Raw genomic sequence first — 27231 nt, forward strand, 5'->3', positions numbered from 1 at the left:
ATTTTCTGGCAGTTGTGGGCGTGTCTTAAAGGGGAGTGGCATTTCCAGATGTCTATCGGTGTTCTGATGCGTTCGTTCATTCAGTAGTTGTGGAAACTGTATATCATCCTGTGATATGCTCTTTTCCCCAGGAGTAGTATCCTTGAAGTCTGTTTCTAGTTCTCTGATGACACTGGCTGGTGTCAATAGTGGAAGTTCCTTAACTGATACACGATGACACAAACCTGTCACTTCTGTTGACGTTGCCACCAGTGAGGAGCTGCCAACAATGCTCCAGCCCAGATCAGTTCTGACAGCATATGGTTCTTCATCACCTCCTGTGATGACTTGTCGAGGCACCAACGCTCTGGAGCAGTCATAGCCGATTAGGAGACCAACCTCACAGTCCATTAGCTCTGGTATTTCCTGTGCTAATCTGTTCAGATGTTTCCACCTTTTAGCAGTTTCAGGAGTAGGAATGTGAGAACGTTCAAGTGGAATGAAGTCTCTGGTGTAGACAGGTGGTAGGTTGATAAAGTTCTGTGAAGAAAACCCCCTAACTCTAAGACCACTAACTCTTTCACTCTGTACAATGGAATCTATTCCCATCATAGTGGTGAGCTTTACCTTGACTGGCTCTAAACGTGCCCCCATCCCTCTACCTATCTCTTGGTCTACAAAGGTGTTGCTACTCTGTGTATCCAGCAAGGCGTACACTAAGGTCTCTGTTTCAGGTGTGGTTGTTGAAGAAATCCACACAGGCAGGATCATGGATGTCCTCCCACCATCGCCTTTGTCTACACAGCAAGAGAGACAAGACATGTTTTCATCTGCTTGCGTGGCATGAGAAGGAGATGGGACTGCAGCCGCAGATGGACGGTTCTCATGAAGTGGTGTCGGATGATACTTCTTACATGCATCACAAATTGCTTTGTTTTTGCAGTCTCTTGAATTGTGTCCTAGACCAAGACAAGATCTTTCAAACTCAAGCAGCACTGATAGGCTATCAGTTTTGATAATGACTGACAATGGCACATCCTGTAGAACACCTCTCAGCTTTGAAACGCTCCCTGGAATATGACAGCTGATCCTTTCTCCATTCAAAGTTTCAGCTCTGAGGATCTTCTCTCGTTGCCTTTGATCTGTTGCAAAGATCAAAAGTCGCCTGTTGCTTAAAAACTTGGCAAACTTAATCTTTACTATTTCCTTCTCTACTGCCTTTGTCAGTTTTAACGGGTGATAATGGGCCCCTTCCTTCTTAAACGCAATCACAACTTTCCATTCAGTTGTGTCATCCTCCTTCCCCACACTTGATCTAGTAGCCTTCACCTTTTTACTCTCCTCGCCAAAATAAATTCCGCAGCGGCCTGAACTGTCGCTCCCTTTTCTCCTCTTTCTGTTAGCTTCTTGCCATGGCATATTATCACTCTCGCCATCTGAACTATCACCCATGATATCTGCATTCACGGTACAGTTGTTGTTCAACCGACAAATGATGCTCTCTTCTCGTACTCCACAAATGTTCCACCAAACTTTCTTTCTCTGGTCTCGTCGCACACTGATGACGTCCTCTCCAACTGTCCTGTTCCAGCCCGGACAGTAATTTGAAAGCAAAACCTCGTGATAAAGGGGAAAATAGAAGGTCCTTATTTCCTTCAAACATTTCGTCGCCCACCTGTTCCTAATTGTATGGTGACGCACATGCGCAGTGCAACTGTAGCTGCGATATCGGAGGGTTACAGCAGATGGCGCTAGAATAAAGGGATGGTGGCCGCTCAGGTGCTCCTTGGCTGCAGGAAAGCCACGTGGGACAGTTATTGTGCCGTGACAATATCATTTCTGAAAAATGTCCTTCCACTACTACCTCAAGTCTATTGCACTATAGCTTGCATATTATTACTGATATTGCACATATTGTCCAGTTTTTCTATGTGTTTATACACATAAGACAGAACTTCTTCATTAATGCAGTACAATTAATTTTTTCCTTAAGTGCTGCTTTAATGCACTTTCTTCTATTTCTTATTTATTACTTTAAACTATAAAAATATTTGTTTATACCTTTTGTGTGTGTGTGAAGCGTGGAGGGGTCTTCAACTGAATTTCCTCAGTCAATAAAGATGAACCTGAACCTTAAACCTTGTATGCAACATTTCAGATGAGAGGGAATTATCTTACTTAAAACTAAATTGGCACATACTGTATAGACCTTAATTTAATCCTGTTTATTATTAGTTTTTTCATTTAGTTTGCAGTTACACTCTTTGTCCACCAGATGACTCCCCCTGTTTCCTTTGGTACTAAAACCAAATTAAAACATCCATCCTATACCATTAGTGCTAAAATACAAAGAGATAAAACATTTAATAATCAACTACTGCGATTGTCATTAGTAATGTTATTCCTCAAATATGTGCTTTTATTTTTGCGCCGAGCTGCTTGTCCAAAAATGTTACATATTTTGGACAAGATACATTCGTAAAAGTGGAAGTAAAAGTGGTACAAGGTGCAGTTGACTTGCCATGTGGTCTGTATGTTGCACGTGAATTACCTGTGGGTAGATTGTGAAGTAATTTAGTACTGTAACACATTTTGGAAACAAGAGGACAACACGGTTCCATATCCCCCTTTGAGCCCACAGTCATACTTTATACACACCCCTACCGCTCTGCTGTAAATTCACTGAATCCCCAAATAAGTCATCCTTTCATTTTTATTTAAATTTCACTTAAATCTCTGACCGGTGTGAGGCATCATTGTTCTAGAGGGAAATACAAATTCCAGAGATACAGTGTAATATCTATAAAATCCAACAATATAAAAAACAGTAAGAGGTTATCACGTTCACCTCACTACAAGTAAACAATAGCTGGACACAAGTTATAACATGGTTTCATCTGGTTCTACCGCAAATATGTCCATTTGAAAACGGGGAATAGTATGAGACAACTACATTTGCTGAAATGAGGTCTCACATTCATCAAACTGAAAAATAGTGGGCAGGTTCTCTGCATATCAACTCCTATTATTAAATGTTTCTGTTTCAGCGGGGGCTTTCAACCTCAAGCTGTATTTAGCTCTAGTCACATGGCCTTCACTTTATATTAAACATTTGCAAAAAAGTACCCCAAAAAAAGCAAATCACAATACTGGATCTTTTCAGTTTCAAGCCACACAACATATCTCTTTCTTAAAGGAGGAACAACAAGACTGAGCCATTAGATAATATTCCTCTCATATTGTCTCCAGCAGGAAGCACTCACACAAACATAAACTGATGGAATGTGGTGTAAACGCTCACCGCCCAAACAGAACATTTGTGTCATTCCTTGCCACATAAGACTATTATAATAAGGTTTCTCAGAATGCTCTTATTTTGTTTCACCACCACGTACGGTAATAACCTAATTGTGTTCCATTCTACATTGCTGATATATGACTCATGGAAGTTGGTGTGTTTATCTTCAACTGTGCAACTCACCCAGTATCTGATACACAGTATCTGATCACAGCCTCTGAACTCCTGCCCACGTCTCGGTTCGCATTTTGTCAGCAACTCAAAGATAAAACAGGAATTTACACCTTAATACAACAAAACAAAACTATAGAAATAAAAGGAATACGTTATGAGGTTATGGGAAGAGTAGCATGAGGAGGAGATACTGAGCAGTAAACTGCATGAATGGCAAAAGTGATGGGTCGAGAACGCCCAGTATCTTAATTGGAGAATAACCCTTAAAGTATATAACTAGCTACATGCATCTAATGGCCTGCTCAAAGTCAGAGTACTGGATCTTAATCACATGGCGGATGCTTTTGCACAGTAACTGAGGAGAAAGAAACACTCAGCTCCTTTGGTTACTGTGAGTTTGTGGTTGTTTTATTGAGAAGAGCAACAGTTCTCAGGTACTCGGTCAGTAAGTCTCTTTTCTCGTTGTCAAACAGGAATTTCATACAGTCTAGCAGTATTATACAAAGAGGTCCCATGTCCTTAATCTGTGCTGCACATTCATTTCCCTTTAATTTTAGGTCACTTGCAAAAACTCACTTAATGGTGTTGGAATGTTTACAACTGTGCGCAGGGCTATCGCCTATGTGTGTGTATCCATATGTACACATCAGGTGTGCTCTGGAAAAGGTCTGAAAACACATTATGCACACTGAAATTTGTTTTTTTTATTCATATTATATACATGTTTGATATACGCGGTACACATTTTCATCTCAAAGCCATTAACGATAAAAAAATATCCCAATATGCAGTACGACCCATTCTTAGCAGCATAACCATAAAATAGATTTGGATATTTATATATACAACAAACTGATTTTAAAAAAGAGTCCTAAAAGCATACAGCAATTTTACATGAGAATTCTTACTGGAGACCCCTTGCAAGAGTTGTTAGTGCTGCTTTATAAATATATAAAGAGCATTTGAACAGTGGTTTCTGGTTGAGAAGCACTGACGTAAGGCACACTAACATACATTCGTCTCTTTCTGAACACAAATATACAGGCACATACTGACAAAAATATCTTTAAATTAAAAAAAAAGTTTTTACTTGTGAACTAACATTACATCATTAGTCTTGAGGATTTTTTATTGATATTTTTGTAAGACTGTGGACAAGACAGTATACACTATCCTCCTGCATCAGTCACACCTAGAGCTGGGTATTGTTTCTTTACCAGCGTACAGCAGATTGATTAACCTCCGGTTGGTCCATAACAAGGAGAAGGAAAACAGAGCAACAGCAGGACGAACTGAGCAGAGCGGCTGTCACATTGGTGAGATAGTTAGCTAGACATGCTAATGTCCGCAGCTTTGGTTTAGATTTTTCATTTTTTAAGATGACATTAAGCATGATGTATATTTGTGCATACTTTGGTTTCACAAACAGCTTAAAGCTACATTAATCAATATTTTTTATTGAATGTGTTATTATCCTATGTAACGTGAGAGATGTCATCCATCCCAACAGCTCCGAGGAACAATTGGCCATAAATATGATATTAATGTTCCATGTCTGCTGGATGGTTATGGAGGCAATTATTTGATAAGACATCAGTCATAAATAACAATGGGTTGTGGTGGACTTAAGGACATAATTCACGGGTTCCCTTTAAGGGAAAGAGAGTAACCATGGTGACGCAAGGTCAGGTTGGGGGTTAAAGGTGAGAAGGAAGTGAGTGTGTGTTTGTCATGTTTCGGGAGTGGAAATAAACAGCGACAGAGATGTCAGAGCCAAAAATGAAAAGTTGCTATTCCAGCTCTCCTACAGGGTCATTTGTCGGTCTTATGTATCTGTCAGCTCAGATGTAGCCAACAATGAAACAGAGTATGAAGCAAGTTTTGCAAACCCATTTTTGACTGCAATGAAAGCTGCTCACCAACACAGAATGTGAAAAAAAAACTACACCTCCAACTGCAGTGCTCATTTGAGTAAGGCTGACTGCTCTCCCGCAGTGATGACATTGAGAATAAAAAACGTTCTGTTTGACCGCGCCGAAGCCTGCAGCTGAACTGTGGTAGAAAACACCTTCAACCGTTTTCTCATGATGGAGTGAAGGGCATACCTGTACTCACAATCTAAGAGCTGGTGCAGGAATCAAAGTGTCAACATGCTCTGTCACCACCTTAAGTTACAGTTTGGTCCTGCTAAAGCTTTTTCTTGGAGGGACCACATTTCAGATTGGGATCATTTATTCTGTGCCACATGAGGTACAAGTGAGCTGGAAGGAATCTGTGTACCAGTAAAACTTCTTTATAATAGCAAGGATCATATCCATCGAGTGTGCTGGAGGGAATGTGCAGTCCTGCCGTCTTTACACCCATATGAGAAGAAGGACTTAGTCCTGCTTTAGCTAGACACATCCCCATGTAAACATCATCAATGGGGAGAATAGTAATGGACTGGGACATATTGTATATGACCAAAGCTGTGTAGCCAGACAGGAGGAAGCCCCCACCACCGCAGTAGGAGGGATATGAGTCTGACTCCTGTACCTGAACTGGGATAAAATACTTGCTCCCTGACATTCTAATGGGCCCCACATTGTAGATCAGATGGCCAGTAAAGAGGTGCTTGCCTCCGTCGTTGTCCTTGAGGCTTTGGAGATACACGACCATGTTGTTTGTGTTGGCAAAGACGTCATCATCACCATTTAGCAGGAAGCGAGCGTTAGGACAGTTTCTTTCCATCCATTCCAGGAAGAGTATCTGCTTCAAGGTGAGGTTGTAGAATCTTTCATTAAAGTCCCATTGGAGGATGTCATTGTACTCTCGTTGCTCCAGCTCAAGTAGTTTGTTTAGTCTCTCTTTCTCAAATCCAGTATCCATCGTTCCAGTGATGAAGATTCTTCGGATCCACACACCATTGTGTAACCTCTCTTTAGCCCAGGTTTTACGCAGCACCTCTCGGCGGTCGTAGTTCACAGGAGAACTTTTAATGACGAGCAGAAGGAAGACTTCTGCAGATTTATCAACTCCTCCGCATTTGTCAGGAAGGTCCAGCAGCATGGGGAAATGGCGACAGTGTCGATAATAGAGAAAGTCTTTTATATCACCAGAAAGAGAGCTGAAGCCTGTGATGTTGGCAGCAGACGTATTTCTTTGACATGTTGGCCAGGAGTACACATAGGAGTTATTTGTGGAGGGTTGCCTTACTTGAATGTTCTCCTCTTTCACATCTATGTTGAGGTGAATGTTTTTGTGGTCAATAAAATCTTTGCAGAGATGGAGGACCAGTAGACCAAGAGCTCCCACCAGCAAAGTTCTTGCCCTGATGTTTCTCATCCTTGAAACTCTGCAGTGACAAAACAAAGTTTTCTTATCAGAACATCTCAGTATGACATAAAACAACTAATAACCAAATTAGTTAATAATTGCTGAGGTGAATTAAGGTTAAGGATATCACAGCTGCACTCATTGCAGCACTGTACTACTGTACACCAGTGGTGGTCCGTCAGGGCCTGCAAGCCCTTCTCTGCTGGCCTAAACAGAATCACAAAGTTATAGCTATTTTATAATTTAATATCTTTTCTTAAATACACTACATGTATTATAATTTATAAAAATATTTTTCCCATTATCTTATTTTCTCATTGCACAGCTACTGTCTTCCTCAGTTGCTCTGTTTCCAGTGCAGCTTGTTTTAAGTAGAGCTTTTATCCAATCAGATTTCACCTCTGTGTCTCTAGGTAAGAACAGAGGCCCCAGGCCTGCAGACTCACACGTGCATCCATGTGCAGGTTAAGTGAATGGGGACGATATTGTTGATTGTCATAGTCTTCAACCAATCAGATCTTTAGTTTGACATGTTGGGCGTATTCTTTGACATGCCAGAGCCTGCTAGCTGGCCTACAAGTACGTGATTGGTTAGTGGGCTAACCTGACGTGTTGGTCGGTGACAATCCCAATATCTGCTGCCTCTGTGCAGCGGACATTTTTAGCCCTTAAACGCATTAAAACCTATTCAAGAAATACAACTGGGGAGGCTCGACTGTCTTCAGTGGCGTCCATGAATCGAGAAGGACTTCTTACTGGAACTAAAACGCACGGATGTACTGAACAACCGTGGGATTAAACTCTTTGTTAACAAAGAAAGGAGGATGCACTTTGTCTTTAAATAGTGAACAGCAGCTCTGGTAAGTTAAATGCGTTTGTTTTTACATCTGCAGTAGCTTTAATATGCTTGTTTATATATTATTATTTGTACAACTTGTTTTTATGAAGATTTTTGTTTGGTTTTATATGTGATAGGAACCATTGTTACGTCCAATGTTGCTCTGCCAGTGTTTTCAGGTGCCAGTGTTTTGAACTTGGCGACTTTCTCGCTAAATCTGGCAACTTTCCAAACCCTCATGGCGACTTTTTTTTGTCAAAAGCTACTAGTGACAAATCTAGCGACTTGTTCTGGTGTTATTGGAGAATTTTCTGGTGTTTTGACGTTAAAGCACATACGTTCTGCACTGTCGTGAACGAGCAGCGGGTGCTGCCGTGAGCCCCTCCGCCGCCGCCCACAGAAGCCTCGCGCTGCAGTCAGAGCAGAGAGGAGACGCACTCTCGGCAGATAGTGTATCTATAGGTGTTGGCTTCATTTTTACACTAAACAAATAATAACCGTAGCTGTGTTTCAGCTGCAGGACAGCAGTGAAGGCCCAGGTATAAAATGCACGGCCCGCCACTACTGTACACTATATCAATTTAACAGAAATAAATGTGGGGAGCCACAGTTTCATAGATTTGTGCGCTACCTGATCAGTGCAAAGTAAACCAGCAGATATACAAACATTAAATATCACGATAAACTAACCCAGAAACTCTTCTCATGAGTTGGTGGACCAAAACAAAACTTAAAGATGATTGAATATCGGACTTACATTTAACACGTGACTACACAAAGAGACGCATGTTTTTCTGTTCCTGCTTAATGTATAAGTAGGCAATGTGCTCACACATTATTCACAATGTGATCAAATGATCAAAGTAGTTTAAGTACACCTTGAACAACGCTTTGAACTATATGAAATAGCTTTTCATGTAGTCTAATAAAAGTTTCCTCTCAGCACTGGTTTGATTTATTGTTCACATTGTTTCAACAAATCTTAACATTTGCTGTCAAATCAATTCACAAGCTTTGCTGTCAACAAATGAATCAAGTTCCTGTCTATGAAGGGTGTGAAGAAAAACATAATGAATATTAGGGAAGTTTAAGGTTTCACTTTCTTAATCATCAGAATTAGAATGCCATTAAGAACCTGGACTGTATTAGTCATCAACTCAATTTGGCTGTATGTCCCTTTGTCCTCGAATAATCATGGGTCCATAAGTGTTGAACAACTACATTGTAACTGTGTCATCAAACTGTGAACTGTGGACACATTAAATTACTTTAACACAGGTAAAAACACAGCTCCTGCTGAGTGTATGGGCATTATATATTGTTGTAAAGGGGTAGACAGTGGAAACCTAATGAGACAGTGCAGCCATCATTTTTATGAGCAAAGCAGCTGCTGTGACACTTTTAGTGCACCTGATCCGCTCCAACTCAAACATCCAACTCCGCTGTTAACTTAGAAAGCACCAGTTTAAGTTAGCACACACCAGAGTACTTTGTTCGTCTGTTGGTCTGTCCTAAGCCAATATCGTGCAAGTTAACATTGTACTTCCTGCTCATTCTGCAGATGAGTGAAGCATTATTTCAACTAACAAATTATTTACTGGAGCTGCAACAGAGTCTGAAGGCGGTTTTAAATATCCAAAAGATTTGTTTCTGAGTCAGAGTCAAGAAATATAGACTGTAGAGTTTTACTTAATTTTATATCTACAATATGAATATGGTGCTTGACCTGCCTCTCTTAAAAACTATGCATAAAAAGAGACCTTTCTGTTCCAAAAACATAAGAGTTGGATCTGAAATGAAAACATTTTTACTGTTTGAGCTTTGTCTTAAAATATGAGGTGGGTGAATGCCCGTAAATAAGCTTCCGTGTACTTCCTCTTACTGCTTGAATAACAAGCAGAGGCCAACAGGAGCGAGCAGACCGAGCGTCAGAGCAGACATGAGGTGGATTGGCATCTGCCTGCAGAATCCTCACATGCTGCACTATTACAGTACAGAGGGTGGAAACAAACCAAATGCTCTCATGTCTCCTAAATTGGGTGGAATATGTTACATATATGATGAAGTCAGGTATTTGATCATCAGAACAAACTAAATACTCATTCAGCGAAGCGTGAAAAAAGGGAAAGGCCTAACCAAATATGACATTCACTGTCAAAATATCAAATCACACACCTAGACTTAACACTCACTTCTCTCTAACTAAACAAGAGGATATCCTGCAGAAAAACACACAACTGACATCTACCACATCTAGGTCAATAAGAGAGCTGGGAGTGCCTCAAGTGTGGACTATACTATTGTATACTACAATGTTAATAAGTGGGTTATTTTCTTAATCAAATCGATAACAAAGCATATGTTATGTCTATATTACAGTACTAGTATAATAGACTACAACACCATACAGTTTTTTTTGTTACCACTATCAGATGTCTTGATTTAGCTCATTTCCTGTGCTATTATATGAGGCGTTTCCCTCCCTCTTATTTAGTCATACAACTTTGTTTCTAAATGAACACATGAAAAATGAAGGCAAATGTTATCTGGCTTCTCGGTAAGTTGCCATAAAATATCTATGGTGAAATTGATTAGAGGGACGAATATCACAAATAGACTCTCGCTGACACTGACCGAAAGACTTAGACTTAAAATGAGCTCCCTCTTGACCAGCTACAACATTGTTATGCTGCTTACAGGTTAATGCATCAGTAATAATACTAATCCAATAATATAACAAATAATAGCACAGCCAACACTGATCGGGCCAATTCAGCTTCATGATGATTGATAATTTAAGGACATTTTTTCAACAAATATTTTTTGAAAAATGTTTTTAACGTACAGTTTTAGTCCTGAAAAAAGACTTCATTCTTATTTGTTCTTCCTCTAAGTTTCTGCTATATTCTTCACAGGGTTTATAAAATCATGACAGGTAATGACACTGTAATCTGTTGTACAACTTGTATCACCCACACAAGAAAGTGGAAACAAAAACAGTCTCATTTAAAACAGATTTATTCTGCAGTACTTTAGTTTTTTCTTCTTCCTCTCCCATTAATCATTGAAGAAACCCTCAGATGTACCTTTGGAAGGGCCCGGCCCATAGTTTGGCTAAGTGGGATTTGCTTTTATTGTAATTGGGTATTTTTCCATCGATGTATTTGTACTTTTCCGTAAGTAGCTAAAGACAATGATTGTTTCCATAAACCCCAGGTTTTTGAATAACCACACAAATATATAATGGAATAATAATATTCATCGTCGGGTTTAAGGGCAGAATCATTCGGCCAGCATAAAACATTGTACTGGCAGACTTTTATCAGGATAATGCACATTGTCAGGAAGTCGTATTTTGAAGGATCATGTGATTTTTGTTTAACTCACATAACGTATATTCATAACGATGTCATATAGACCAGTCTCTGCAAGATATAACCGTGAATAAACAACTAAAATATAAGCTTTGATTAAAACAAGACGGATTTAAAATACTTTTTTTTCTGTCTGAGGCGTTGTTTTTTCGACCCGAGCGTTGATCTGAAATGGGCTTGTAGCCAATCAAGGAGGCCAGTCACAATTCAATGTAATAAAAATGTATCGACCAAAGCTTGACCAAAATAAAGATGTTCCTGTTTGGCTATCATAGATATGTCCCGTTACTTTAAACCGGAAACTCCCCGGAGAAGTGCGTAACGTTATAACGTGTTATCTATAGTAAAGTGTACAAACAGCATTAGACCTATATGACGTTGTTTGTATAATTAACTAAGAGTAGGCTGCTTACCGTTAAAGGCGAAAGTTCCTCTCGTGTGTCTCTGTAGCTCCAGTGATGATCACTCCAGTGTGCAGCAGCATGTCAACGCTGTCGGCATGTTGGGCGGTGCCAGTTTCTGCTGTTCAGTCCACCCGCAGGAGAGCGTCATCTGCCTGCCTGTCTATCTCTTTAGGTGGGCGTATGCCCATATTTACTGATATCACAGCCTACTTCTGTGCTTTTAGTCAAGCAGTATTTGTACACTGTGGCAAGGGCCTACTTTTACTTATAGTTATTTTTTAACAGTTGCAAACAAGCATTTACTTATACATAAGGTACTTTGTCCAAACTCTTACCACAGCAACTCACCTACATCACACAATTGGCCAAATAGTTCATTTTCTGCTCAAAACCACATTGTGTAGAACAAATAGTCACATAATTGCTGCAGTAAAAACAAGATGTTAGCAAGATGAAATTGCTGCCAGTGATCAATGTGGTGGAAAATAATCTTTTTAACCTCCCGGTGAGAAATAACCGAGATGAGAAAACTCTTAAAACATATTTATTGAACAGACACTAATAATAATTCAGCTGAATGGATAGAGCTCTTTCGCCACGGATAGTTCGGAGGTCTAACAACAATGAATAGTTAAAACAGAGTATATATGCACATTATCTCGTCTTTCTCCTCCCCTCCCTTCGCAGATGTCCTCCTTCTCTGTCTGCCGATGCCTCCACCAAGGCCAGGTTCCCGGCCATGGTAGTGTATTTTCATGGGAAGAGGGTTAGGTGGTGAGATCAGGATGACACTACAGCAAGCCAGAAATGCTAAAATACCTTTGATATGAGATCATTTATTACTAGGTTTTAAATGAGTCTAGTTGGAAGAAGGACGCATCATTTTGGTTTTATGCTGAAAAAAATATAAAGCATTTTAGAAACTTTTTTGCAATTGCTAAAACACCATTTTTGAAACTACAGCGCTCTTGTTGAAATGCTACACAAAAATATAAAAACAAAATAAATAACATCTTACATCTCTTGCAAAAGCAAACACTGCACAACAATGAAGAATATAAACTCTTCTAAAAATGGTATTTCTGCATCACAACTTTACACACAAACACCATATAAATATCTCTTTCCACATGCCAACTGCACACTGATGTGCTAAGTATAAAACACCATTGCGTATATTTTCACTTGTAGCATGCTGTAAATATAGCATGTATAGCAGATGAACAAAAATGGAAAGTGCTTATTGTCTATAACAGCATCAGACGCTATTACGTTAACTGAGGGTGACATGAACCTATTGTGTTGTATTGTTGAATTGTAAATAAATACAGTATATTATCGTTCCGTGTGCAGGTGACTGATAATTGAGTGTGGTATTTCAATGGCTTAACAAACACACTCAAAACGTTTGTTCGAGCATTTGTTTTGCTTCCCCTTGGCTTTTATAGAGCTCAAAAATATTGAATGAAAGACAATACAGAGTGAGATCAACGTGCCTCATTCAACATCCCATTAAGTACAAAAACATTTGGCTGCAAATGTAAGCCCTGAGAAGACATTTCCACTATTACTGCTCTTTGTTGTCTGTATTTAAAGCTGGGCTAGCTGTAGCCTCCCATCCCATCATCCTCCGCAGCTGTGGGGTGGAGGGAGCCGTGGGTAGAAAAGACAAAAACATACTCAATAGAAGAACTGCGAGTAAACGAGTGAGCAAGTGACTTAAAACTATTAGGGGCCTTTACTTTACTATGAGAGAAAGCAGGTTAAATGTTTTGATGTGGGATATAAAGTGTGTTAAATGCATGAAAGTACACCATGAAAAGTCTCACCACAGTGATCTGAAGTTCTGCTCTTAAAGAGTGAGGCCATGGGTATTATTGCCCAATAAATAAATAATAAATAAAGCCACATCCCATTCGCTGATCATTACTTACAACTTATCAGCAGAACCACACTTGAAAAAAAGAGATAAGGCAGCTGTGCTGTTTAAGCAGCATTGCTACATGCCAAGTGAGAAAAAGAGGAGGCGCAGAGTGCACAAGAGCAAGACAGCAACAAGAACTGAGGCTTAACTTTCTTTGGACTGTATTTCACTGTAATGAAATATAGATACAACTCAGAAACACTACGATTTAATGTATTTTATAAACTGCTGAAATGTCAATGTATACATTTACACAGCGCCTCTCAAATATCAAGCATGTTTTGAGGACAGCAGGGCGGCATCAAGGCTCAGAGCCAAATTGTGACAAATGGAAGGTCTGGCTTTACTGAGAGGATGATCTAGGTCTGGAACAATTTGTGTGGTGGGCACATGAAGCTGCTTGAGACAATGCAATCACTGTATTTGATTGGAGCTATACAACAAAACGTGGCTTCTTGGTTCTCAGGTCATTGTTTATTCATGGTATCTGAACTAGTGAAGATAATATTTACAGTGATGATCAGCTGATAGGATCATTGAGATGTCTGACTTTTACAAACCCCAGATAATGATCAAAGCTGTGATAAATTCATTGTAATTAAAAACCTGAACGTCGATGCTTACATAGGACACAAGGGGTCATTTGATGTTTTAACTACAAGTTTGAAAATTATAAAAAGAAAATTCTGGTTGTGTGGACTTAAAGAGTTTACCATCTCTATTTGAGGCTACATTAGCCGCTACTATGACAGACTGGAATATCCAAACTGTTGGCGACCACGTTGCATTTTGGGTAATGTAGGCACCAGATTTTGACAAAGAAGAATGCGTGGGGAAAAAGAGAAATCTGGTTCTGCTGCATTAATTTTGATGACTTGATTTAGAGGCTATTTAGTTCACGAATGAAATAACAATTTGTCTTTTATGCCCAGAGTTGACTAATAATGGCACCTTAGTTTACATGCTACGGTGGCCATTATGACAACTGAATCACTGCATACCTTAAAAGATCTTTTATAGAGCTCTATAGAGTCAACTCCAAAAATTAAATAATACACTTTGATTAATTGAGAGAAGGTGCCAATGACGAAATGCGGCCACAGCCTTAACGGCCAGCTCTGATTGAATATTCATTATAGACTAGTGATAATGGCTCATTCGTATTACCAATAATCATACTGTCAGATCACCTGGAAAGATCCAGAAATGAAAATGATATATCAGACAATATCTCACTGTTAAACTCAACTCAATGATAGACTGGAGGGCAAACAGAGTAGAACAAAAGCAGGTTGTCTACTATCAGTAACTTGAAAATAATGATCCGACATTGATCATCGTATCATAAGTCATTATTTAATTAATAAAACAGGAAATGCTTACAGAAAATAAAGTCAGTAAAGTCAACTAAAATGAAGTCATGGCTTTGGCTGAATAATACACATTATTAGTTAGTACTGATAAAAACACATGTTGGTGGATCCTGGTCCAGTGGTGCTGCGTCACTCTGCTTCGTAATGTCACAGGTTTGACTCCAGCTTGGTATCATGGTCCCAGATGTGGCTTTTCCTCATTCCTCATGTTGTTTCTCAATCCTTTGTGTGTTCTGTTGGTTTGTGGTTGTCTGGAAGTGGCACTCTTTTCCACTGTGTAACTTGCACACCTGAGACGAATCCATCTCATCAAGCTCCTGCAGTATATTTACCCTGGCTCTACGCTCCAGTCAGCTAGCAACCATGGTGTTAATGCCTCAGCGAAACTCTATTTGTGTGCTTGTCAGTCTGCTTCACAGCCATTGGCCCTGCTGCCTCTTTCTGCTCTTACCCACTGTGACACTCTGGCCCAGTTGCTGATGCCTCCACTCTGACTAGTTTGAATATTTAATACCTGATCATGACAGAGTTCTGCTTTTGGGTCCAAAGACATTAACTGAGCGTCCTCTAGCTCATAGGTTAGTTCATAGGTTCTATTACCCACTACTTTACTGTTTTCATTTAATCACAACGCTCTCATTAGCAGCATTTTTAGATGCGGACAGTTCTGTTGGCCCAGCACAAAATGACGGAAATACAACAGACATTGGCAACTTTCTGATTTCGCAGCAAATATTTCCAAGAGATTATTAGACTAACAACTTTAAAAGAATGCTAATGTTGCTCTGTGTCGGCTGGTTGTTTGAATAGGAATTGGTTTTGTGTTTACAGCTTGTTGAGCTGTCCGGCACGTGGCTAAAAACATATACTATATTGTAAGTTTACTAGCCTACCTAAACCTAATACAATTAAAGCAAAAGTTCAACATTTTGGCAAAACATTTCATTTTCTTGGAGGATATGAGAGGATACCAACCTCATACCTGTACAATAAATAAAGGGCCACAGCCAGCAGCTGGTTAGCTTAGCGCAAAGACAGGATCCAATGAGAAGCTAGCTGGCTAAGCTAACTGGGTACTGTAGCTTCATACTCACTGGATGGATACAAGATTGGTATCCCCCCCCCCCCCCCCCCCCCCCAATAATTGATCATGTTAAGTTTCACTCAGCGCGGAAAGTCGCAGCTCTCTCTGCTATTGCCTTCCTCCGAGTAATGAAAACACATGTCCATTCTGTGTTGGAGGCGCCTCTTTAGCTGAAAGCGTCGCTCCACTGACTTAATGTTGTACTCCTCTGCTTTTAGTTTGGCGTAGTAATCAGAGAACTTGTTAAAAAGGAAAGAGATCGGCATACCATTGAGGATGATACCAAATGAGATGCAGCCAAAGGCCACAATGCGGCCCACAACAGTTACAGGTACCACATCCCCGTAGCCCACACCGGAGATGCTGACCTGAAAGAGAAAAGTGAACAGTCCCATGTTATTCAGTTTTCATTAACATTTTCTTGAATATAATATGATTCTTCATAATAATTAGAACAATAAGCTAAAAGAGAATTTAATTGATTGAAGGTAATACAAGACCCTGGTGGCACAACAACAGAGGCTCCGCCAACTGATGAGAACATTTCTTATCTCTATATAGTCGACACAGCAGGATTTACCAGTAATCAGCCTGTAAGATGTGCAAACTGGTTTGAAATATTGCTAATTATTAACTTTCCTTCTCCACCACAGAGCAAGAGAGGGGGTCTGTGATTACATTTCCATGCTACTGGTTTAGTCTTAATTTTGCCCTGTTGATAAATTGTGCCACTATGGGGACAAGTGGGGGTTAACGTTTTAAAAGGTAAAAACTCCAGCCACACTTGTCAGAATAACCAACATAACAAAACTACTTTATTGTCAGGTCTGACAGTAAATAATAATAAAGTTGAAGTTTATAGACTGGTTCAGGAATTAATCATAAACCCTGGAGATTAGTTAGCATTTTTTGCACATCCAGTTCCCTGGTTTCAAAGTCAATGGGTTTTTTGAATGGGTTTTGATTAGATGTCTGTACGGTCTGAGGTTAACACAAGTTTAAGAGATTTTAACGTTTTGTCCTATGATATAGCATATGTCAGTAAATACCCCTCTCGTGGATTTTGGAGCTTTTACATCTTAAAAAGGTGTTTTTTAAGTGGCTAAATGAGACTACAAAATGTTTATAGTCTTTTGATGAAAATTCCACTGCTAACTCCACAGACGTGCTATCTCCATGACACATGGTGCCACCAACTGCTAAACACTTAACTACCTAAGGTTCCTTATATTCTATCTCCCTCCATGTAGGCACCCCAACAAAACAGAAGAAGTCACAAGTGCAGCAGCAACATCCTGTTTCACAAAAGAAAGTAACGAGAACTGCTCACACTCAGATTGCCCCTGCATGAAAACATGTCAAAATGAACCCAAGAAGAAATTGCATGCATGTTGGAACTTTGGTGAAACGGGTCTCAGATCCCCTCACTGGCTTCCCACTCACAGTGTCAGTTGTATTTGTTGGAAACACACGGCCACATCAAGACGTCAGCGAACAACATAAATAACATAAATGGTATTTTTTAAGCGTATGGTTTATCTTGAGATGCTCTTGAGAAAAAAAAAAGAGCATTTCTAGTTCAACCAAATATAAAATACGGCGTCTGAGAGTTTTGGGCCTGACGATTCATAAAAGCAAGTGGATTCGATCATTTTAAAGTTAAAACATGTATTTTCTGTGGAAGAGCCTACAGGTTTTCTTTTTAACCAAATAACTTCTGCAGCTAGCATGAGATATAAGAGCTTGTAACCAGTGAAACAAACTGCTGTGATGTCATATTGGAAAACAAATATTACAGTGGATTAAAGTCTCCCAGCTATACTCACTGCAGCCCACCACCAGGCATATGGAATACTGCTGATGGGAGATCCCTCGGTTTCCCTCTCGGCTGAATAGAGGAGAGCAGAGAAAGTGAAGATTCCCATGGCAATGAAGAGAAAAATGCAAGAGGCCTGCTGGTAACACTGCCGCAGGGTGAACCCAAAAGCTCTCATTCCAGTAGAGTGTCGAGCCAGCTTCAAGATCCGAAAGATTCGCAGCAGCTTGACGACTTTGAGGACGTGGCTGAGCTTGCTGACCTGGGCCATGGCCCTGAGGTCTTCCTGTGCATTCGCGTTATCAGCGTCAGTCAAGACTTCAAAGATGATCTGGATGAAATAAGGTACGACTGCCACCATGTCCATGAAGTTGAGTCCACTCTTCAAAAACGTTGTCATGTCAGGAGTGGTGACAAGGCGAATTAAATATTCAAAGGTGAAGAACACAATGGTGATGATCTCCACCCATTCCATGTGCGTTTTACCGTTGATTTTACACACTTTAAGTTCCTCAACAGTGTTGAGACTCATTGCGACGATGGAGAAGAGCACAAAAAGGTTGGAGAGCACAGTGAAAGCTTTCGCCAGAGTTGAGGAGCACGGATTCTCCACAAGGTCCCACAGAGTCTTGCGCATATTCCCAAAGACCATGTCCTTGAAACACTCTTCGTCATACTTTACCTCTATCTCTGCCTTCAGCTCCCGCTCCACCTTCAGGTAGTCTTTCACCTCGTCCAGCTTCTCCTCGAACATCATCCAGCAGCAGCGCTGGGTGTCCGTCAAGCTCAGGCCCCAGTATGCAATCTCCTCCTCGAAGTTGACGGGGCACATTTCCAGTATGACCCACAGCACTCCACTTGCATAGAAATGGCAGATGTGGTGAAAGAAGGCAGGGTCACGGTCAAAGAAGAACTCGTTTTTTCGTACAGAATAATCGTCGCACAGCGTGAGGAGTTTTGCTGTGTCCCTGCAGAGGGCCAATGAGCCAATCCGGGTGTTAGGATAGTTAACGGCACACTGTTTGGGGATGTGAAACACTTTTCCTCCAATGTTAACACTGATGCTCTGTTGTTCTTTGGGTCTCTCCTCTGCTTTGACATCAGGACTGTCCAGATTCTCCAGAGATGTCCATGCTTTAACTCTTTTCTCCTGAGAAAACGAAAATGTTTTGTTGTCCTTTGCACCGTTTGATAGACAGTTGATAGTCGAGCGACGGTTTTGAAAACATCTCTGCAGTTTAGCCTTCTCTGAAGTCATGACGGTCATTCAAGGCAGGAAGCCAAAGAATCAGAAAAAATAGGGGGGCAAAAAGCATAACAGGAAGTGATTACAGCAACATTTTGGCATCAGAAAGACGGTGCTTGGTCCTGCGGGAACCGAGATCCCGGTGAATAGAAGCTCTTCCTGTTTATTCTGGCTCAGTTGTGGCTGAGATTGTAGTCCAGAGAGCCAGGAGGAGATTCCCCTCTCCGACTGTTACTGTGCAGACAACATATGTGCATTTGATTCATCAGACAAGGAGATCAAGGATGAGCAAAGGATTTCATCCGTTTAATCTCACTGGTGCCCTTCCAAGTCTCCTTAAGAAGTCGTAAATATAGGGCGAGGCAGGTTTAGGAAACAAAGTTGATTTAAGGATTTTGAAGTGACGAGACTGAGGGCTAACTGAGGCTGTATGTTGAGATGATGTTTTCTTCTTATTGCTCTTTTTAAATAACATGTTCTTCCATTCCTGTCTTTGTTCATTTCCTCATACTACTCTCATAGGTCTTAAATAGTGCTAATTAATTATTCTAAAGGAATACTTTTAGTCTTGTTAAAGATGAAGCATGAATTGCTCACTCTAAAGTGGAGTTTATTTTCTATATTTAAAATATCAAATATATGAACATAAATATAAGACGACTAATGATTGAAATGCTCAAACATGATTATCATAAAACATCTGCGTCATTCACACCAGCTGTAATCAACCTGCAGTGTGTTAAATACGACCACGGTGATGCCTAAAACAGCCCTGATCGAACTCTGTAGGACAGCTTTTCCTCCATCCATGAGCCTGGCAAACATCACACCAAAACCAAAGCGAGTTGGGTGACATGGAAGACTGCAGACCTCGAAACCATACTGGAACACCCTGAACACACTGAGGAGCAGTTCAACAGAGAACAAGCAAAGATTAAGTCTCGTCAGCGCAAACCCGAGAAACTTGAGCCGACAGTGTATCAGGCCATGACAAGCAGACGAGGAGGAAGAGGCAGAGGTAGTGGAGGAAAGGACAGAGGAAGTGTGGCAGATGTTGCAAGACCGTTGGCTCATGAGACGGAGGATCCTAGAACGCTGTACAGTAAACAGGGTGATGTATACAAAACAAGATGTACATCAATATCTACAGTAAAACGAGTCACTCAATTTATATCTGATCAACACACACACCATGGTTTCAAATGTTCCATCCGTCAACACGGCTGAGCTGTCCAAGGAGACCTTTATTGAAGGGTGGTGTAGCGCAGTGGTTCTCAACTGGTCTGGCTGCGGGACCCACCATCACCCCTTAAGACAAGCTGCGACCCACGACCCAAATTATATATATATATATATATATAATTTGGGTATATCTATATTCAAGAAGTCTAGTAGTAGTAACGTCTCTGTGTAGTAAAGAACTGCCAAATCAAATAAAGAAAGTACACATCAATTATATTTTAACAAATATTATTCTCATTTTTCAAATTTAACTGGATGGATTATAAATAATACATAGAAATACATGAATAAATGTTCTTCTTATTTCAAGTAAAATAAAGGCTGGATTCAAAAATAAATTACGGAACGAAATTCTATTTAAGAACAATTATTTTCACTGAAATGATCTGCAGCTTTAAATTCAGTTCATTCAGGGTGAAGTGAAAAAGCCACAATATAATATTTTTTTCATCTTCTAAAAAGAGAAATTAGTGTTGGAAGAATTCACCTATACAAGTCTGTCCAGTCAGAGTCGAATGACTCTGGTCTCTCTGGCCATTCTTTTCTTTTGGAAATCGTTCTATGATTTGACTTTCACAACTCTCACTTCAATAGTCCTGCTCTGCTGTCTCTTTCCTCGTCTCAGCCCTGTGTGTCACTGTGTGTGTACATGTCACTCAAGTCAGGAAACTTGTCAGAATACCCATATTTGATTGGCTGAGCTGCATCAAGTGATGTGATGCTGAACAAGTGCCGTAAATGCTGGAATAATTCCGCTGCATAAAAAATGCCCTTCAAAATAAAATCACATTTCTTTTTTCTTTTTGTCAGGCAAAGGCCCGCGACCCACTGAAAACGGGTCCGCGACCCACCAGTTGAGAATCACTGGTGTAGCGGACACCCACGGAGATTATAAACTGAAATGTCTGACACAATCTGAACTAATACACTTCTTTCAGGAATCTAACCTAAAGGTCACTTTATGGTTGAACACTCAAGTTACCGTGTGTCTGGACACACTCAGAGCAGATAAGACTGAGAGCATAATGTTTTATGACCCCATCTTCGTGTTCTTTTTAGGATCTAGGATTTTAGGATCTTTTTAGGATCTTGACATTCCTGAGGACATACAGAGCATCAAATTGTAATGAACAACTTAAAGAATCCTTTACTCTAGGCCTAGTCGTAGTAAGTCCCTGTATTTTATATACATATTAAAACGTCTGAGTTTATAAAAGTTATGCATAGTTAACCACCTGTGATATAATCCATATCTCTCAGACCACGGGTGGGGGGGTTCCCTCCTGTCCTTCATGTCTCTGACCCAAGACTCGAATTTGTGCTGTACTTTTGAGATTAATGTTATGCATTAATTTATTCTGCAGGATAAATAGGTAGATAGGTACACATGTATATCTACATCATTGTTTGATTCATTTAATCGTTAATTGATCAGGTTTTATTCAGTGATTCATATCAAACTATTTGGTATCATTTTGCAGCTGAGATAGCACCGAGTTCAAATAAGGAAAATTTTAAACAAATCTGTAAGTGACTAGTAATTCTGTAAAGTAAGGTTAAATTAAATAATCAAGATGGGAGTGGTTTTGTTGTCCCCGTCATAAAACAGCAAACCCTTTCTCAAGAAGATTAAGACAAGTTTCTAATCCACACAACATTCTGTCTCCAGACAATCCATTTTTCCGCATTTCCGCCAATGCATTGTTCTCCATACCTGTGCACAAAGACATTCAGTTTTGGTTTGCCTTCTTATTTAAAGGAAGAGGCTCTACCTGGACCCGGTGTCCCCAGAGATATATTCAGAAAACCCTGGTGTGTTTAACAGAGCCTTGAGAGACAACCTGGCTGATTAACACTGACCAAATGGTTCTGCCTTGTTACAATATGTTGATGACATCATGATTTACAGCCCCACAGAAAAAAAGCATGCAAATTAGATACAGTTGTCCTATTTAAATGTTTGGCTGCATATGGTCACAAGGCTATCTGTTCAAATTGCAATTTGCTTTCCCTAAACTTTCATATCTGGGACATGATCACAGCAGAGGGCAAAACCCTCTCTCCCAAGAGGATGCCTGCTCCATGCGACGTTTGGCTGCTGCTAACAATACAATACAAACAATACATCTTGGGCAAAAACATTGAATTGTATCATGCTGAATTAATAGCATTACATAATCCCGCTTTGCTCACGGATACAGGCAATTCAAAGTGTGCCTAAACCACAAACTAAGAAACAAATGATGAGCTTTTTAGGAATGACATCATAGTATAGACAGTGGATCCCAAACTACTCAGAAAGAGAGGCACCGCTCTCTTGCATGATTCATGGTAAACATCTTTCTGCGCATAACAAACTGACCTGGACTGACTGCTGCCTTTAATGACTTAAAGAGTGCATTACGACACTTGGACTCCCATGGACCTGTTGCATATTTCTCTACTAGACTAGACCCTGTTGAGGTTGGCCTTCCCCACACATTGAGGGTTCCTCATGCAGTTACACATATCCTAAACACACAGATAACATCACACCTCTCTGCACAGCGCTGGCTGTGCTGTCACACAACCTTATTAGATTGCCTAACCTTACTTTGAAATGATGTACTACCCTTAATCCTGCCACTTTATTTCCTACACCAGCAGATGCAGAGCCTTATAACCGTGTCGTTTCCCTTGAACAGGTCTGCACACATTTCTGACATTTCAACAGGAAATGCAGACGCTGCAATTGAGCAAGCGGCACTTTCAGTTTACTCATTTCAGCTCACAAAACCTATGCTGGGTGTGCCTGCAGAAAAATCTCTCCCTTATGATGATAAGATGTTGCAATCATTGACTACCCCTGCAGAGCGTACGTGTTGGGACTCATCTGGGGCAGATTACAAAAATGATGTATCGATGGGCCCAGACAATAGGCGCTGTTAGTCACATACTCTCTTCCACTGTTCCCCTAAATTGGCTCACGGTCGAGATCACGTGATCAAAGCGGGATTATGTAATGCTATTAATTCAGCATGATACAATTCAATGTTTTTGCCCAAGATGTATTGTTTGTATTGTATTGTTAGCAGCAGCCAAACGTCGCATGGAGCAGGCATCACAAAACGAGGGGTATGAACTGCGTCCCCTTTGACCTAAATAGCCTGCCAAGCTACCAAAAAGCGCATCTGAGACGGTGACGTAGCCAATCACCACTTTGTGTGGCTGGGGAGAGAGGAGGGTGACAACCCGAGTGTCTCAAACTGCAAGGCTGTCGTACAGAAATCTGTGTGGTAGGAGGTAAAATGATGTGTGCTTAAGTAACGGCAGTAGACAACTGTGTTACTGATCACCAAGACCATGGCAACCAAAGACCACACAACCAAATGCAAACAATTACAGCGTGCTCTCACAAAAAACAGCCTTCTTATTTTCACTTGAAGGAATCAATTCAATTGACGATTGATTCTGGATGTTTGTTATAATGTAAATACTTGGATGGTTGCATTTCTTACAAATTGTTGAAGTTGTTTGATTATTGCTGGTTACAAAACTCATCTTAAGTCACTGGCGTGTTGTCTCTTTATACAGTTCAACAGAGATGGAGGTCTGATGTCTGTGTTCCACCTCATCTACGGAGAACTTGCCATGTTGTTAACATTCCCTAGCTTCAACAGGGAGTTGCTTACAACTCTCAGAAACAGCTAATGCCTTAACTTTGTCAAATAGGTTTATTAGACTTGACTAGCACTATGCCCTGATTGACTCTTTACATAAGATATTTATTATTAGATGATTCAGAGTCATATTTATTTGGGTTTACATGTGCTTTGTGTTTATGTTATGTACGGTGGATTTTCAAGAAATCATGTAAACGTTTTGATACAGACTACAAAAGGGCCAAAGGGCGCCACACGCCGGGTCCACTGACACACAGTATGTTTTAGATGAATTAGAGTGAAAACACACTTTATAAACATTTAATAACACTTCGTAATCTGGCCATCACATGAACCTACAGTACTCTCTTGCTAACCCATTTGTCCAGCCTCATGACTGATCATCAGATTATAATCTGACCGGGACAGATGGACAGGCCAGAAAGGAAAACTGTAAAGTCATATCTCAGAGTGCACACATTAAGACATCCGTACACAGTCAGAGCCAGCAGGTTAAAAGGCGAAGAACCGGTAAAGATGATCCCTCTGACCTGTTTGGACAGCTTTCAAATGTGCTGACTCAAAGCTGCTTAAATAGAGTCAATATTCCACTGAGATAGCGGTGATGAGCAACATCATCTTACAACACTTTTTACAACCTACAAATGTTACCTGAAGCTTGAGGATGGAAGCTATAAAATGACATGCTCCATTTCCTGACAGTATTTTTATTATGCAGTCTAAAGTGGTGACAACGCTGCTCCAAGAAACAAAGTCTATCTGACAATGTCGAGAGAAGATGTCATTACAAGGAATTTGATTTGTCATGTTGACAACAAATTGAATTCTTTGACTGATTTATATGTGCTCATCTTTTGGTTCTTGAATATTTGTACCACAGGAAGAGTACACACAATACAGTTAAATTACTGTGATACTGATTGAACTAGATAGATAGATATCCTATGTGTTCATTACTGCAATTAAGACTTTTCCTATAAAAAGGCACATTAAATTATTACAACTGTATTTTACTATGTTTTCTTTTTTTATCTGATATTACACCAGATTCTACTTCCGAGTGCCTGCACAGGAGGAGTAATAGTTGTTGACAAATACATAAACACCTTTATATGCATACATTATGTTGTATGTTATGAAAAATGTATTACATGTTAAGATACTGCTAAATATGACTTAAAGGGTTGAAACAATTCAGATTATATTGTCGTGCCATACGTTGTTCTTCATTTATTGACAGCAGAAAACAAAAGGACAATGAGTCATTCCTTTTCCTCACAACCTTCCCTGATTGTGTCACCTGTTGAATTGCTCACTGTGAATAATCAAAGATAATGTGCTTCGGTATTACGCTTCAGAAATAAACTGATAAAGATCTGGATCATTATCCTGGGCTGTGGCTCATAACGTGACACAACTTGCTTTGTTATTCAGGTGATTGCGTTTACACAGTAGTTAAACAATGACATACTTCCGTTGCGGTCAAGGTGACGCACTGAAACAGAAGACTCAACATTGATTTATGGAGAAATATGTCGGGAAAAAACAAAAAATACTTTATTTCATTAATTTACAGCATGTAACAGTTGTATCCATGGTGCAAATAAAGTACTACATTTTATGTCATAATGACCGAAAATAAATACAACTTTGTTAGAAATAAATACCAACCACACAATTCAGCAGTTTGAGCACAGAATTATCTCTCACTTATTGCAGATGGATTTATATCGGTCCAACAGACTCTTTGAGACTAAAATAACAAAAATAACACAAAAACACTGAATTCAAACAAGGCAGGTTGATCAACCAAAACACCAACACCAGCTCTGTGCACAAGAGCCAAACCAAACCTCAAGGAGACATTTAACAAGACAAAACACATTTGTGTCCATTGTAGCGCCACATTCAAAGCTTTGAGACATTTTCCTCTTGCCTGATGGAGCAGAAAAACAGCAGTACAGTGTAACGATGATTTTATCCAAAGGGTGCAACAATGACACAATTACAGATGTGCTTATTGCAGATGCGCAGTCCCCGTTGAGAATCAAACCTACAGTATTCTTGTATTGAGTCAACTTTAAAAGGCCACTTTGAGACTGCAAAAGGAGGTAATGAATAGGCGCATTAATGTTGCATCACTCATCACTGCGAGCTTATGACTATGCATCACACTTTACAGCTAGTTGTGTGCACACTCTGTCCTATATCTACAGTAGGCAAGCGGCAGGATAACTGATGACAGAAAGACAAATGGAGTATCTGCACGTGGGAAGTAAAGCTCTCAAAACGTACCTGGTCTGAACAAAGGCAATGTTTCAACCCTCTCGGGATGAAAATGGCGGCCTGTCCGTGCACCACTTAATACAGGGATTTGGACGAGAAGATCGATAGTGGTATCGATCTTCTCCTCTAACTCTTGGCAAGAAAGGGCATAAGTGCATTTCACCAAAAATTCATGGAACAAGGCAGACATCCTCTTAGTGACAAACCAAGAAGTGTGAAACTCCCTGAGGTCAAGAACAAACTAGTGGAGCGCCAGTTTTTAAGTCACATTATTCATAATATTTCTGCTTGATGTTGGAAAGTTAAAAAAAAGAAATCCGTAATATTGCAAAAGTATATTTTGATTGCATTAAGATGACAAATAAAATAAAAATCTGTAGTGCCACTGTTTCAATTATTGTCAACTAACCAATTAATCATTCGGGCTGTAGAATCTCAGGAAATACTGAAGCATGGAGTGTTTGATTTTTACGATAAACAGTTTGAAACCCAAATATATTTAGTTAACCGTCTTCGATGAAAAAGAAAAGCAGGGTTCGTAAAATAAGGCGAAATTGTCATCCGTGCTGATATTCAAAACAAAACAATCTGATGTTTGTTTGTTCGATAAATAAAAACAAAAATCATCATCGACAACAACGGGGAATTCTGGAGGGCTGAAAGTACAACTTCTTCAAAACAGATGTTACCGTTTGAAAGCCTTTTCTCCATCTGAACTCTGGTTTTTGCCAACGCGTCACTTCTTTGGTGATTTCAACCTGCAGCCCTGAGGTCACTGTGTGGGTGGAGACAGCACCGGGTGAACCCCAGTCAGCTGGCCATCTTCATTCGCTGTCCAGGTCCAGCTTTAGCAGAGTTTCCTGGCGAGAGAGAAACATGCGGCTTAGTCGACACTCACAGCACCACAATAAGCCTTTAACCTGATGGGAGTGTTTGTCTGGGAAGCTGCAGATAGATTTAAATCACACACAGCTAATAAACTTTTACATTTTTAGAATAAACTTCAATTCACAATTAATATAGTATCACTACCAACAGTCAACAACAGCTGAGATAAAAAATAAGAATAATTGTATAAAAATGAAGGCTGTGTTTATTTATCGATTCATCTACCGATTATTGTCTTGATCACTCAAATAATGATCTGGTCTACAGGATGTCAACAAAAAACAAAATTGCTCATCTCAGTTCCCAGGAGACCGTGTAGAAATATTTA

The 27231-nt window shown here is 40.0% G+C and overlaps 3 protein-coding genes and 1 long non-coding RNA gene across 5 annotated transcripts in view; all 4 read right to left on the reverse strand.

Annotated features, from left to right (window-relative positions):
- Positions 1-4140: 4140 nt before the first annotated feature.
- LOC142946700 (N-acetyllactosaminide beta-1,3-N-acetylglucosaminyltransferase 3-like) lies at positions 4141-11542 on the reverse strand. Its single transcript, XM_076088161.1, has 2 exons — positions 11392-11542; positions 4141-6785 (listed from the first exon to the last, which is right to left on the reverse strand). The coding sequence occupies exon 2, from the start codon at positions 6773-6775 to the stop codon at positions 5639-5641; it is 1137 nt and encodes a 378-aa protein (XP_075944276.1). The 5' UTR covers positions 6776-6785; positions 11392-11542; the 3' UTR covers positions 4141-5638.
- Positions 11543-11910: 368 nt separating this feature from the next.
- LOC142946701 (uncharacterized) lies at positions 11911-13243 on the reverse strand. The gene is made up of 2 exons (XR_012953117.1): positions 13212-13243; positions 11911-13018 (listed from the first exon to the last, which is right to left on the reverse strand). It is a non-coding gene; the product is annotated as an uncharacterized LOC142946701 (long non-coding RNA).
- Positions 13244-15843: 2600 nt separating this feature from the next.
- Positions 15844-19400, reverse strand: LOC142946442 (potassium voltage-gated channel subfamily V member 2-like). The gene is made up of 2 exons (XM_076087717.1): positions 17590-19400; positions 15844-16131 (listed from the first exon to the last, which is right to left on the reverse strand). The coding sequence occupies exons 1-2, from the start codon at positions 18844-18846 to the stop codon at positions 15844-15846; spliced, it is 1545 nt and encodes a 514-aa protein (XP_075943832.1). The 5' UTR covers positions 18847-19400.
- Positions 19401-25264: 5864 nt separating this feature from the next.
- LOC142946702 (low-density lipoprotein receptor-related protein 8-like) overlaps positions 25265-27231 on the reverse strand; it is a 20760-nt gene continuing 18793 nt past the window's right edge. For both annotated transcript variants that reach the window (XM_076088163.1, XM_076088162.1), the window contains exon 13: positions 25265-26875. In XM_076088163.1, the coding sequence (XP_075944278.1) occupies positions 26840-26875 (36 nt within the window). In that variant the 3' untranslated portion in view covers positions 25265-26839. The remainder of the gene's footprint in view (positions 26876-27231) is intronic.

The sequence above is a fragment of the Anarhichas minor genome, unplaced genomic scaffold, assembly GCF_050575085.1.
Source record: "Anarhichas minor isolate MPS153535 unplaced genomic scaffold, ASM5057508v1 ptg000010l, whole genome shotgun sequence".
NCBI lineage: Eukaryota > Metazoa > Chordata > Actinopteri > Perciformes > Anarhichadidae > Anarhichas > Anarhichas minor.

Excerpts from the sequence above, each read along its gene's own strand:
- LOC142946700 (XM_076088161.1), bottom strand. The coding sequence starts at position 6,775 with ATGAGAAACATCAGGGCAAGAACTTTGCTGGTGGGAGCTCTTGGTCTA.
- LOC142946442 (XM_076087717.1), bottom strand. The coding sequence starts at position 18,846 with ATGACCGTCATGACTTCAGAGAAGGCTAAACTGCAGAGATGTTTTCAA. Across the intron at positions 16,132-17,589 it reads ATGCCTGGTGGTGGGCTGCA|GTCAGCATCTCCGGTGTGGG; the intron begins GTGAGTATAGCT and ends TTTCTCTTTCAG.